At 38.5% G+C, this 14,643-nt stretch overlaps 1 protein-coding gene across 5 annotated transcripts in view; it reads left to right on the forward strand.

Annotated features, from left to right (window-relative positions):
• TBC1D1 (TBC1 domain family member 1) overlaps positions 1–13,480 on the forward strand; it is a 92,814-nt gene extending 79,334 nt beyond the window's left edge. For all 5 annotated transcript variants that reach the window (XM_054295765.1, XM_054295767.1, XM_054295769.1 and 2 more), the window contains 5 exons: positions 755–999; positions 1,441–1,600; positions 5,862–6,031; positions 8,693–8,863; positions 11,717–13,480. In XM_054295765.1, coding sequence (XP_054151740.1) covers positions 755–999; positions 1,441–1,600; positions 5,862–6,031; positions 8,693–8,863; positions 11,717–11,914 — 944 coding nt within the window. In that variant the 3' untranslated portion in view covers positions 11,915–13,480. The remainder of the gene's footprint in view (positions 1–754; positions 1,000–1,440; positions 1,601–5,861; positions 6,032–8,692; positions 8,864–11,716) is intronic.
• The last annotated feature ends 1,163 nt before the right edge of the window (positions 13,481–14,643 follow it).

Consider the following 14,643-nt stretch of genomic DNA (forward strand, 5'->3'; position numbering starts at 1 on the left):
TCTCCTCCATTTACTGGTTTTTAGAACTTCTTAGCGTTCTTATTCTTGCTGAGCTTGTAACTCTTTTTCATGACTTAGCAAGAAACGAGCTTTGCTGCCTGAGTGAGGCAGTGCAGGTCTGCCTTTAGACTATGCTGCAGTAACTTGTCCTTCAAGCTAAGGAATGCAAGCTCCTTCTCATTTGAAAGCTAGAAATACTTATTCTGTAACATTCAACTCTGACAGCCTGGCCAGGGAGACCTACTCAGAACTGAATGCCTTGTCCCATGTGACAGGCTAGAGCAGCTCCCAGATGGCAGAAGGACTCTGCCCCAGGCTTTGTCTTGAAACAGGAGTTCTGATATTATCTGGTAGCACAGCAGCATTCCAGGAGCTAAAGGGTGGGGTAGTATTTAACAAGTGGGCAACCAGAAAACAAGATCACTTAATACTAGAACAAAAGAGGTATTCAGATTTCTCCTCCGTTGAGGTATTTCACAGTGGAAGTTTGATAGGGGGAGGGTTTTTCCTAAAAGTGAAAAATTTGCCTTTGGAAGTTTTAAAAAAAATCTGTAACAAAGCAGTGGTGGAGTATAAGAGTCAATTGTTCTCTTTTGTTAACTTTCTTATGGTCTTCCTGTGGGTTGACTCAAAATCTACTTCTCAAAAGAATCTACAGTTTTGAAAGACTGTTTAATTTGACAGTATGACAAGGTTTTGGGGGTTATGTTGTTTATTTTTTAGTTTCAGTCACTAACTTCAGCTGTTTTCACAGGGCGCACGTTTCCAACACATCCGTACTTCTCAGCACAGCTGGGGGCTGGGCAGCTGTCACTCTACAACATTTTGAAAGCCTATTCACTTCTGGACCAGGAAGTAGGATATTGCCAGGGCCTTAGTTTTGTAGCAGGAGTTTTACTGCTTCATATGAGTGAAGAAGATGCTTTTAAAATGCTGAAGTTCCTTATGTTTGACATGGGCCTGAGAAAACAGTATCGTCCTGACATGACAATTTTGCAGGTATGATTTCATTTTTTTTAAGTAAAAGATGCTAATATTAAATAATAATAATGCAATATAGCTAGCATTGTCAGAAACTGAACTTAAATTGAATTCTTAAAAATAGGGAAGGATAATCTGGGAAAAGAATACATCATCTGAAATGTATGATTTTCAAATTAAAATACTTCTGGGGAAACTGTGGAAACCATAAATAAAAAGACTTCTGTTGTGTTCAAATAAGGTTCAAATGACCCTACAAATGAGCCTGTTGTAGGCTCAGAGGTGACCCATCCTGTGTCTTTTAGGTGGCTTCCAGGTATTTCTTGTTTCCACACAATTTCATCCAAACATCAATTGACAAATACCTTTCTCTGTTTCCGACAAGGATGAAGCATGGACTTTGCTGTTATGAATGTTAAAACATGTTGATCTTTATTCTCTTGTTCTTATTCCATATAGATCCAGATGTACCAATTGTCTCGACTTCTTCATGACTACCATCGAGATCTCTATAACCACCTGGAGGCTCATGAGATTGGCCCCAGTCTCTATGCTGCTCCCTGGTTTCTCACCATGTTTGCCTCCCAGTTTCCCCTTGGATTTGTATCCAGAGTGTTTGGTAATTCTTCATAAAACTTCTCTCTGTTCTTTCTGAAGTCTTACATGTGGAATCTTGGTGTTATTATAGCATTACTATCCAAGCAGTTTCAGACACCCAGGAGAAATATTTTGCTTACTGTGAACAGAAGAAAAACAACAGAGGTCATCCTATGGAATGTGCAGTATATCAGTAAAAGTGGAAGAGAGAGGAGGAAAGTAAACAACAGTCCCTAGTGTCTTTTCATCCCCATTATTACATTTTCCCACCTTGTAACCACTTTTAGAGAGGATGTAAAATTTGATGCCGTGAAGGCAGCCATTGTATTATGACAATGACACTTCAACACCAACAATTAGTTATTTTCAAGCTGAAAAGAGATGTAACAAAGACATCATCTGAGAAATATATCCATTTACTCCATTATCATAATTTCCAGCAGTGTCAGCAGAAAATTAGCTTGAGCATTATGTTTTAAGACACACACAGAGATGGCCCTTGCAGTGTAATCATGGACTTACTCTGCAGAAATACAAGACATTTAAACTAGTGTTTCTTGTCCTGACAGCTTTAGTTCCAAAATATTTGGAATCATCTGGGGTTTAGTTTCTAAAGTCACTTCTGTTGCCTATTTTTAATATCTACAGAAGCTTTCTTTTTTAATTAAATTCCAGTTAAGAATTTACCTTGATGCTATCTTCTGGATGTATATTTCATAGACTGTTTGATGTCTGAGAAGATGCTTTGTTTCCTTCTCAGTTGTTTGTTTTTCCACTTCATTATGTGGTACTGGATTGTCCATAATGAGTGGGGTGGATTGGAACTTTCTCCCAAGTTCTTCTCTTCTAGTGAGAAGCCAGTTTCATTTTCCTTAGTCATTTAAGAGATGCAATGAAGAAATTGTTCATCATTAGCAGATTAATACTGACACTTTCTTGTTGTCAGCATTGTCAGTTGTCAGTATAAAATATGGTTCTGCCTACCACAAATAGGAATATAGAGCTCAGGAAGAACCAAAGAGAATCCTGTCTAGTTTCTGTTCAAGGGCATGCTAAAAGTAATGCTAGAAAAGCTCACAGTGAAAAGGATGGTGTATAGACTAAAACTATATGTCCCATGATTAGCATCCAAACTCCAGGGAAAAGAGCATATTTTTTTCCTTGAAGAGTGCAAAGCAGGTTAATGTGCATCAACAAGTATGTAGCTGACAGTAATAAGCTGTAGGAATCAAATTAGGTGCTGTATGCAAGTGTCATATACTGAGTTTATAATCAGCTCATCTTTTTGTTATTCTTAATCTTTCATAGTATTGTACATGGTAAGAAGTGTTTGAATGGGGCAATTGACTGCAGTGATGTTGTAAAAGTGCCTTCTGTATCCAGTATATTTGGATTTCTGCCTTAATACACAGATTAGTATTTTCTCTGTCATTGAAGGATTGTAGAGCTTTAGAAAACAAAGACTTTGCATTAGAATAGAAGGCACAGATACATGATCTCTACACATCTGATTTTAGATCAAGAAGAGAAAAGCATGTGTGACAGAAACTGTTGCTTCTTAGAAACCTCTGATGTTTTTTAGAAAGTTCAATGTGACCAACACTTGCAGCTTTGTATTTCATATTTTCCTTGAATTCAGTATTTCCTTTGTATTTAGTAATTTCCTTAACACAGTATTTACTGGAGCTATGTTGGTTAGGAACATTGGACATTCTCTTACATTAGAAAGTAAAGTCTTATCCTCACCCATACTAAAGACTCTGAAACACAACTTTAAACAAAAAAGGTTAGAGCTGTTCCTCTGCCAATGGCTGTCAGCAGCAACATGGCAAGTTAAAATCCAATAATTTTTGATCTATATCTTCACACATTCCTGCAGAACATACATATACAGATTTTCATTGCTCACTTATTAGAACCCTTGGGAAGAAAGAATATTGATGCTGAAGTGACTGAATTATAGGTTACTAATAGTCTGAGATTGCACTGCCATTTTCTAGCATGTTAATTTCTGAACCCCTAGTATTTGAAACTAGCCCGCTCATATTTAATTATATAATTGTTACAGACCATTCTTTTGCATTTCCATAGAGCATGCTTTTTGCAGACATCTAACAGGCAATATGTAAAAGAAATGGGTTAGACTGTTTTATGAATCAAATAGCAAAACTCCTTTTAAGTTTTCATTTATCTGTCCAAACTTTGAACACTTCTGAGCAGGAGCTGATGAAAGTAGAGTGTTACAAAAGATGCGTTCTTTAGTACCTCTGCTTACTTATTCATAGAGGAGATTTGATAGAATAGTGTTTATTTTGTTTCAAGATTGTAGATAAAACTTAATTTTTTTAATCTTGTAGGCTGCCAGTCATGCTGACATTAATTTGGGTACCTTCACTGTGTTGTTGTTGGCTGGGAGCCTGCTTAATATGAAGCATGGGGAGTGGATAACAAACAGGTCTTTGTTAAGTACTTGCTGTTTTAAATGAGAGAGGGATTTCAGCTGTGTATTACCAGCTCAGTCATACAGACTTTCATTAACAACTTTCAGGTCACCTTGAGTTAATCTGCATATCATTAAGGGGCAGGTGCTGAATCATAAAAACACATTCTTTTTAGCTTTGCTTTTTTCACTTTGTGTTTCTAGCAGTTCTTCAGTATTTCCTGTCCTAATACAGAGCTTTCCCTATGAATCATTTTCCCATACTTACGAGTTTCAATAGAGAATTGAGGCAGATGCCTTCTCTGTTACCACTTTTTAATCATTTCTGCCATGGGAGTTCACATTCAGCTCAACACAGAGCTGAAAAATGTTACACCCCTTCTAGGACAAATGGCAAGAAAGTGAGATTTGTGGTTAGTTTTTACTTGTGCTTTTCTTTCTTGGAGGGAGAGAGTGAAATGACTTATGGCTTCAACATTGCAAGCTAAAGAGTGCAAGAGGGGAATTTCATTATGATACAAATGTGGAAATAGAATTTGGTTTTACTAAGAAAGGCTGTTAGCCAGTGCTTTCATAGGTTCTTCACTACATCAGAGATAACTGTAGTTTTGCTGGAAAGCATGGTGGGTTTTTTCTATCTCTTTGCTTTACTTTTTTTTTTTTCTTTTTCTTTTTTTTTTTAGTATCAAGGCTTTTTTTTCTTTTGTGTCACTATGCTACTTCTTATGTGAAGTGCTTGTGTATTGAAATATTGATTGTGGCTGCATTCACAGCTTCTAATACAAAGCAGGGAAAGAACAAGAGAGAAGCCTTTTCAAAGTAATTTTATATTTAGGAAATATGATAAAAACTCCACAGTATCTTCTATTCCTTTATCACCTCCATCAGTATTGTTTAATTCATTAGATGCTTTTGTATGTAGCAAGGTGAGCCCTTCAATGAGACCAGGAGCAAATTCTGACAGTAGCAGGAAAGTCAAGTGCAGGGCAATACTGTTTCTACAGACTGGGTTTCTTCTCTGATGCCTTTATTGCAGACTTCTATTTCTTTACTCTATAAATACATAAGCACTTTGTAAAAGAAAAGAAAGGAAAGGACATTACATTGAAAGGTCACTGTATATTGTGGTTTCAGTGTGCTTGGTATGCCAGGTGCTGTCATTGCAGGGCCACCTGCAATATTTACACCTAAGCTGTATGACTAAGATTTCAGGGTATTTATTAATATCCTTATTAGCATATTAACAGAAGTGGTTGAGACACATACTAAAAATAAACACATGCACCTGAAACTTGAGGCTACTGGAAAGTGTGCATTTAGCCTCATGTGCTAAATGTTTTATTGTGGTTTTGTGGCTTTTCCACCACATGAGAGAAAAACCAAATTTCAGATCTTCAGTTGTGTCTTCAGGTATAGGTTTTTTCCCTGTTGTACTACGATTTTTAAAGGGCATTGGGAGTAGATCTCTATTCAAATTTATATTCCTACAAACATGAAAACAGCCCACTAAAGTATTACATGCACAAAAAGTGGCAACATTGACAAACTTGACTACTTAGTTTATTGTAGACCTAGCTTAAACTTGAATTGCTTTTTTTTGGTGAAAACTCACTAAACAAATTAATAAGTGATTGTGTTAGTCAAGTGTGGTAAGTGTGGTATTCACAGTAATAATCTTGATCCTATAAAACTTCTAAAGCCAAGAGCACATGTCCAGCACAATGTATCTAATCTCCAGGTCACTCCTATCAGAAGATGTTGTCCTTTGACTATTTTTTGCTTTAATATTCTTGTCAAAAGATGTGTTTGCTTGATATAACCTGTTTTTTCCTTGTTTTCACAGATATGCTCTTTCTTCAAGGATCAGAGGCTATATTTAAAGTGGCGTTAAGCCTTTTGGGAAGCCACAAGCCCTTGATTCTGCAGCATGAGAATCTAGAAACTATTGTTGATTTTATTAAAAGCACTCTTCCCAACTTGGGTTTGGTACAGATGGAAAAGACCATTAGTCAGGTATGAAATAAACTGAACACATGAGAGGTATGGAAAGGAATGCTCTTGTTAAGTTCTCAACAGAAAAATCAGAACAGCTACTCCTTCAAGCTGAGAACTCCCTAAAGTTTGGAAGATGCTGAAAACTTCTGGAAGCAGATGATTTGTAAACCAAGATGACTTAGTAGCTTTGTATGATATTGTAACCATTGGTTATTGTCACTTTATGAAACCTTTAGTGAAAATTAATTCTTATTTCATCAAAGCTTGCCTTCCAAGTCTCATATCAGAAGCAAAAATTGACTTACAAGAGCCTCACAAATGTTAACCTTACTTAATGAAATTAGAAGCCTTCCCACATCCACTCTGTCTCTACTGGACTTTATGGTGCTGGCCCAGTGTGTAACAGCAGCACCTTTCTAATTCTGTCAGGAGTACATGGGGCAGTGCAGACTGTTGCAGTGAGTAGTGACTCTAGAGAGCAAAACTTGGAATCCTTGATACAATTCTTTTGAACAGCAGACAAAGAAAATGATGCAGCATTGCTAATACTCCAGATGATACTTATGCATTATGAAAAAAACAGAACTTATGTCTATTACAGCTTCCTTGTTTAAAAACCCTAAGTGTTTTTTACACTTGACATCTAAACTGCTTCAGACAAATAGAAGATGGGCTTTAGCCAGTTTTTCTGAAGGCCTTTTGTGGTCCAGAACATAGGGGCTGTACTGTGCAGAACTGCAGATGCTGACACCCCCCAAGGGCTGCCAGAGACCAAAGCCCGCGGGTTGATAAAGAAAGCAGCAGCAGTACAGTGCTCTGCAGAGGGCTGCTGAAGGGCTCCCTCTGAGCCCTGGCAGCAAAGCTTCAGGGGGACACAGCTCACATTAGGGCCAGAAAAAAGGCTCCTGGTGCTTACTGTCAAAGGAAGGAGATGAGAACTAGAACGTCTGTGCAGGAGGAAGGAAAGAAGGAATTTCCAAGGGGCAAAGGGAGTTGTATATTACCTGCCAGGCTGAAAAACTTGCAGTGCTTAGGTGACCTGCAGAAAACCATGTGCTTTGAGCTGAAGGAGGGAGGGATGCTCTGCTTAAGCAGCCCTGACTCCTCTAAACTGGAAGTGGGAAGGTAGAAGTGAGTAGAAGGAAGAGCAGTTCCCCATTTTGATCAGGGCTGACTCTGAAGAGAGCAGCTGTTTAACCAGCCCACAGTCCATACACAGCTCCTGGGGTAATCCCCATGCTCCTCATCCTTCTCCAGCATGGCCTTTGGTTCCATGCCTTAACGTGCCTTCACTTAGCTAGGTTTCAAATCAAACATTTTATTGCCTCAAGTTTCCCTTCTTTCAGATTTCATACTCTGGTTATGACAGCAGGGATTTCCCTTCCTCCTCAGGAGCACAGAGGCTAAAAGTGGTCATGAGAGGAACTAACATTCTGCCCTGCTGAACTGCACTGCTTGTTTTATTGAAATTTCAACAGGGTGTCTTCTCCAGTGATGCTCAGATTCACAGAAAATGAAAATTCCCTATGCGTAATCAAACTAAAATTGCATTTCAGCCTTCTGTGCTTAGATGCTCAGTTACATACATTTCTGCTGCTATTTAACTACAAGATAATTTTTTATTTGACATATGACAGAAGCTTTTCATAATCTGATGTTTTCTTTAACCAACAGTTAAAGTTTTGTAGACAGAGCAGATAAATAAAATAGGCAAATGTCCCTGTTACTTTTAGGAGGTATTTCAGATGGCATTTGACATTTGACTGATTTTCAAAATGAATAAAGTACAAGAGGTTTAAAAATAAAGAATGACCCTGGAATTTCCCTTCTTGGACTATTTTTCAAATACATTTTTAAAACAACTTTTATTTCTTCTATGTTCTGTGGTTGGCACACTTGTCCTTTTCATTTACTACCTTCTTCACTGCTTGTAGTGGAAATTGGAGTCATATTAATGAATAATTTGAAGGCTGATGTTTGCCAAAACCTACAGAAATGAAAAGAAAATAGTAGGGCTTTTCCCCTTGGGTCACTCTGCATCTCAATTTCTTTATCTGTTTTTAAAATCAAAGTTTTTCCTAATGTTCATGGATAAGACTGAGCATTCATTTTGGTGATTTGTATTTAACAATAATAGAAATCTATTTTGATGTTACAATATGTTTTTGTTAAGTGTGTTAGTGTAAGGATAGAAAATTTCATTTTCTTTCAGTCTGTAAAAATACTATAGAGTCATAAATAAAGATAGCAAAGTCTACTGTTTTTCATTTAAGGCTTTTATTTTACTTAGCCTTCCACATGTGACAGGAGAGTTTGGACCACATGTCTTCTGAACTGACAACTAATTCTGAGTATGACTAGAAGGGTTTGTGCCAAACTGAGGTGTATTAAATTTGAAAAGTACACACTCTTGAAACCTTTAGTGTAAGTAGTTTTGCTGAAGTCAGGCAGCAAATCAGTAGCAAAATTTTTAAGTAGATCCAATGCCAATGTATTGCACTCTACTGCCTCAGGCTTGCCATTTCCACAATAGAAAATGTGAATACCAAAAAATAAGTTATTTTCTTGTATGCATTGATTAAATATCTGAGTCTAGATCTAGATCAATAGATTTTAAAGCCTTGAAAGAGCAACAATTTTGATCTGCACAGCACCTAATAATATTTTTCTATACAACAGGTGTTTGAAATGGATATTGCCAAGCAGTTACAAGCTTATGAAGTTGAATATCATGTGCTTCAGGATGAGCTTATAGATTCTTCTTTAAATGACAATCAGAGACTGGATAAATTGGAAAAGGCAAACAGCAGCTTGCGCAAACAAAACTTTGATCTCCTGGAAGAACTGCAGGTACAATTTATATCTCATATATGATTAACATTCTAATTTTCTAATTTATGCACCTTTTCAGAAGAGCCTGTCCTACTCCACATCAGAGGAGGGATTGGTGTTTGTTCTAGTGAATTTAAAATGTAGCCACTTAAAGTTTTATTTAGTTTAGCCCTCAAATTTTACATGCAGAAGAAATTCTGAGGGGTGGTTAGAGCATATACTTGTAGTTAGTGAAAAGATTCAACACACTGCCTCTTCTCTTTTAATTAAAATCTTATCTGTAGAAGATAACTGAAAATAAAGTGCTTTTTCAACTTCATTGTTATATTTTCAGTCACTGCTTTATTACAGCAGGGATACTACTCTGCCAAAAATGGGTATACTAATTCTAATGTCACAATTTAAGGATATATTAGAAAGGATGCATTGTCTATAAAGGCATACTTTCTATTGCAAATTTTTAGCTGTTTTCCATATTGTTTAAACATTATGTGAAATAATAATTTCTAAAATATATATTCTGCAGCTTTTTCAGAGGCAGCATATCTGTTCTTTGTAAGGGGTTATTCTTTGCTTATCTGAGTCGGAAGTCAGTTTTCTGGCTGCTTTATAACAGATGTTTGCTATAGAACTTTTGACTGCATTTAGTTTGATGGAGAAAGGGACTTCAAGGGTAAGAAGCAGACGTTTCAAACCTCTTGATTATTGTTAGACATAAACTTTGTAAGATAATTACTGAGGGAAGTTTAGGTTTCTCAGACATTGGTTCTTTTTCCTGACTAAAGCCAGTCAATCATGCAGATTTAGATTGCCCCTCCTAACAAAAATTTGCTTCAGCTGTACATTCTGATCCTGTGAGATCTGATCCTGTTTTAGGTTCTAGGTTGAGCCTTAGAGAAGTCAGGAGAGGCACTTGTTGGATACAGTAAGGGGAAGACAGATTTCTGGGATGATATTCAAGATGTGATGTCGTGTAAATACCTGTATCAAGGATCTTCAGCTTGGGAAGTGTGGGCTGGACAGTGGACAGTGTGGTGGATTGAAAACTGGCTGAAAGGGTTGTGGGCAGTGGCACAGAGTCCAGTTTGAGGCCTGTGACTAGCAGTGTTGTACAAGGTTCAATACTGGGCCCAGTATTATTTGTCTCATTCATCAAGGACTTGGATGAAGGGGCAGAGGCCTCCTCAGTGGGTTCACTGATGGCACAAAGCTGGGAGGAGCAGCCAATACCCCAGAGTGCTGTGCAGCCTTTCAGAGGGGCCTCGACAGGTTGGAGAGACGGGCACAGAAAAACCTTTTGAAATTTAACAAGGGCAAGTGCAGGATCCTGCAGCTGGGCAGGAATAAACCCAGGCACCAGCACAGGCTGGGGGCCAACCTGCTGGGGAGCAGCTCTGAGGAGAAGGACCTGGGGATCCTGGTGGCCATGAGCGAGCAGAGTGTCCTTGTGGCCAAGAAGGCCAGTGGAATTCTGTGGGGCATTAGGAACTGCATTGCCAGTGGGTCAAGGGAGGTGATCCTGCCCCTCTACTCAGCCCTGGTGAGGCACATCAGGAGTGCTGTGCCCAGTTCTGGGCTCCTCAGAACAAAAGAGACATGGAGCTCCTGGAGCAGGTCATCAGGATATGAAGAGAAGGTGTAAAGTGGATGGAGCCAGGCTCCACTCAGAGGTGCAGAGCAGTAGGAAAAGAAGGAATGGGCAGAAACTGATGCATAGGAAGTTCCACCTGAACATGAGAACTTTACAGTGTCCTTGACTGAGAACTGTCACAGGTGGCCCAGAGAGGTTGTGGAGTCTCCCTCACTGGAGCTATGCAAAAGCACTCAGGACACAGTCCTGAATGACATGCTGTAGGGGACCCTGGTTGAGCAGGGATGTTGCACCTGAATGACCTCCAGGGATTCCTTCCAACTCTATCCACTCTGTGATTTTGGGATCTTCCACCCACTCCTGTCCCTATAGACTTGACAGCCTTAATCAGTTTATTATGAAGCTCATCTCCACCTGAGTACTGGCAAGTCAGCAGCTAGAATCACAGCAGGGAACTTCACTCTCTTACACTGTAGTGTTACAGCAATCCCTTTGTCTTGGAGGTGGGCTGCATCAGACCTTGTTTCATAGGGTGGAAGGTGACCCATTGCTGATGGGAGGGAAATGCATCACCAGATAATGTCAATGGGTCAATATCATTTGTCAGCCCCAAGGGCTGAACTTTTTAACTCATCATAATTACATGATGGGTAGTGGGCTCATCAGAAAGGGAAATACTTTCCTGAAAGCAAAGACCACCCTGTACTCATCCTGTCTCCAAATGTTATTATCCAGTGCTGAAACTTCCAGACAGGTACCTGACGTTATCAGAGTACCTACAGGTCTCACATGGTGACTGAACCATCTAATACTTTGTTTCACCATGAAGTAGAATGCCAGTATTTGCAGCCTTTTTAGGGGGAACTTTTGAAATTTTTCACAATGTGTTTTCCATTTGCATATTGCTCTAAATCCTCTTCTCCTTTGCCTTCAAACCTGGTATTCATTGGACTCAATGTTGAGGTGAAATGAGGATGCAGCTAACATGTTGAGTTGTCTTTGTTTTGCAAAGCAACAACTGTGGCTGGCCAAATATCTCCCAACTGACCCATACAGAAGCTTATCTTAACCTGCAGTTCTTTGGTATAAAATTTGGAGATTTGGCAACTTTCTAATTTCATTACTTTGCATTATATTCTGAGTTTAATTTTTCATAATTTCTTTAGTATTTTATATATATTCATCTCAAAAAATAGTTTAAAGATGGTTTCAGTCATTAATAAATTTACCATTTTTTCCCTTCCCATCCTTTCTCCCCTCCTATCTTTTTACTTTGATAGGTGGCTAATGGAAAAATCCAAAACCTTGAAGCTACAGTAGAGCTTTTATTGACCAATGAAGGCAAACTGAAGCAGTCCATTCTCACTCTTGAGCAGGAGCGAGCAGCTCTGCTGAAAGCTGTGGAAGAGATGCAAAAAAAGATGGGTGATACAGATGGGAAGCCTCTTCTTACTAGACAAGAACTGGATGCTGACTGACCTGCACAGCTGTAAGGGAGCAGAGAAGCTGAGCAAGAAACAAAGGGAAGAACTGAGTCATTTTGTCATGATCCGTGGGGATTTGACATTGTCGTGTTTGTTGTACACACCTTACCGTGGCAAAGCAAGATAAGGGCATGGTGGCTTTCCATTTCAGAGAAGCTGGTTGCCTGGGGAAAGACTCTTCTCTTCTTAGTATGTAGAAATACTGTGAAGAGTAAGATGCCACATAAGAAATAGTAAACAGGAGAAACTTGCTAGTGTGTGCAGTCATATGCAATACACTGTAAATATGGTATGGATTCTTCAATAAGTGCTTCTAAACCTAAGTGCTTTGGGTTTGTCACATTTTTGTTTGTGTCTGGATCACCACCAAGTTAAATAGCACATCCTTTAGAAGGTCTTTTGAAGAAATATGTCAGTGTAAAACCTTAGAATGGATGACTGCCCCATTACAGCTGTGCAGTGGTACCATTTACAGGTGATTTGTATTGGACTTGAAATTTTTGTTGGTGTAACTCCCCTACAGCTTGGCTGGGTTCTGTTAATTATGTTGTTTACACCTCAGAAAACTGCTTCCTGATGCTTGAAGGTGTGAATCCATTGAACTCCAGGGAGCTGGACATTATCGTATGTAACTATGCATAACTGGGGGTTGCCTTCCTTTTTTTTAAGTATGTTGGTTTAGTATATTTCTTCTTTAACTACCATTAATTTAGTGTATTGTTAGTTAGCATTATCTGATAAACATACTGTATATAGTAATTGCATTATTTTTAACAAAATATACTGACATTAATTTGGTGAAGCCTGTGACTCTTGCAGTATCATTCAAGGATTTGTATTCAGACTCTTCAAATTTCATCTTATTTATTTCTGATCTGCTGTGTAATGTAAGACATCTTTTTTTTTCCGGGAAAGTAACATCCACTGTCATTTTTTCCCCCTTTATTTACTACTCTATGCCCACCCATCCTTTAGAAAATCTAAAGACTTTTTCTGAAGTAGAGTCATTTCAAGAGCTTTATGATATGCCAGATATGCTTAAACTGTTTCATAAAGGGTATAGAAGTTCTAATTAGGATGCCATTATTTTGCAATGCATTTTTCAAATAAGATTACATATCTAAAAGAGTAAGTCTCATTTTTCGTAATGCAAAAGTAGTTTGCAAGCCAGTTAAAGCAACATTGTGCAATAATACCCTTGGATACGTTGTTGTTGGGTTAACTTCAGAATTAGGAATATTGCCATAGTTTTTTTCAGTCACTAAGCACTGAGTTTATGGGCACTGGTGTTTTGTTATAGTGGAGATTCACCCAGGACATGATTTTTATATGTTTGGTTTTTGCAAGTCCACTTTGTATTCACTTAGTATTGAAATTCCACATACATCAGTTATTATTAATCCATTTACCTCTTAAGCTTGTTTTTTTTAATTTGGAAATCCACAGCGAAGCTTATGCTTCATGTTTAAAATCTTGTCATAATGGACCTCATACTGTCAGATCACTCAGTAATGTTGTGTTTTTACAGCATAGTGCCATCGTTCATTCACTGACTTTTTAACAAAAACAATAAAGATAATAATAATCTATGCCTACATCTATGTTGTTACATTTTTTGGTATTCAAACACAAAACCACAGTTGGTGGGGTGCCAGTTCAGAACCACGTGAGATGAGACCTCCCCTGGAAGTACGGTGCTGTCTACAGTGGTTGGTAATTTCCATTCAGCTCCCTGGTCCAAAGGAACAGTTGCTTCTATATAGTTAGAAAAGCTTAAAGTTGCTTGTTATCTATTTACCAGTTCATGCTTTCTGAGAACAGTGACTCTAGTTCTCATCTAAGTGCACTTAGTAATGTGCTTACACAAATTCTCAGTAAAGGCTTTGGACTAGAAGTTGAAGGGAAGTAATACCACTTACCAAGTTCCCAACTTTGAAAAAGCTCAGGGCTTTTCCGTCCAGAAGTATGAGAAAGAAATAATAGAGCCCAGAGCTAGTCCCAGATACTTGATACTCTAACTATGCTGTAGCTGAGCATCCTTAAAAATGTGTAAAATTAGGTCTCCTATTTTCTGAGCACCAGAAATTGTCATCACATACCATCTTCTTTATTAACAGTAATTTCTGATTCAGCGAATATTTTTTTAAAAGCCACCTGCAAATCAGGTGGAATTTGAATTGAATCTCTCAGCAGAAATAGCAAATTAATCACTCAAAGAAAATCAAAGTTGAAATAATCCACATTTTCTCCATATCATTTCTACAGATAAAAATCCCCAGCAGTGATGCCTAATCTTTGAAGAAAAGAAAAAACAGTGAAGAAAGAAGGAGGGAAGGAAGGAAGGGGTTCATTGGTATGTGCAACTTAGGCTTCCAAAGGTGCATGACAAAGGCAGCAAGGGATGCAGTGTAAGTGTGCTAGTGAATTACATGGATGCAGTAGTCCAGAGAGAGACTAGCCTGAAATGTGGCAAGAACTGATGTTGACACGTGCAACAAGAAAAAGGCAGGATCTCTGAAACCTTTGCAGTGAACACTGCTGCATGGACGGAGGACTGGCTGCGCTGTGTCGTGGTCACCAGTTCTGGTTTGGTTTTCTTCCAGCGAGTAATTGTGGTAGGTACCTGGGACATGCTGTGCTTCTGACTGTCTGGTGTACCTCTTCTTGCCCTGGTGTCTATTTCCAGAGATCATTATTTCATACAGAATTGGAGAAATGATACA

The sequence above is a fragment of the Melozone crissalis genome, unplaced genomic scaffold, assembly GCF_028551555.1.
Source record: "Melozone crissalis strain CALT ecotype California unplaced genomic scaffold, PUWL_Pcris_2 ptg000006l_1, whole genome shotgun sequence".
Classification (NCBI taxonomy): Eukaryota; Metazoa; Chordata; class Aves; order Passeriformes; family Passerellidae; genus Melozone; species Melozone crissalis.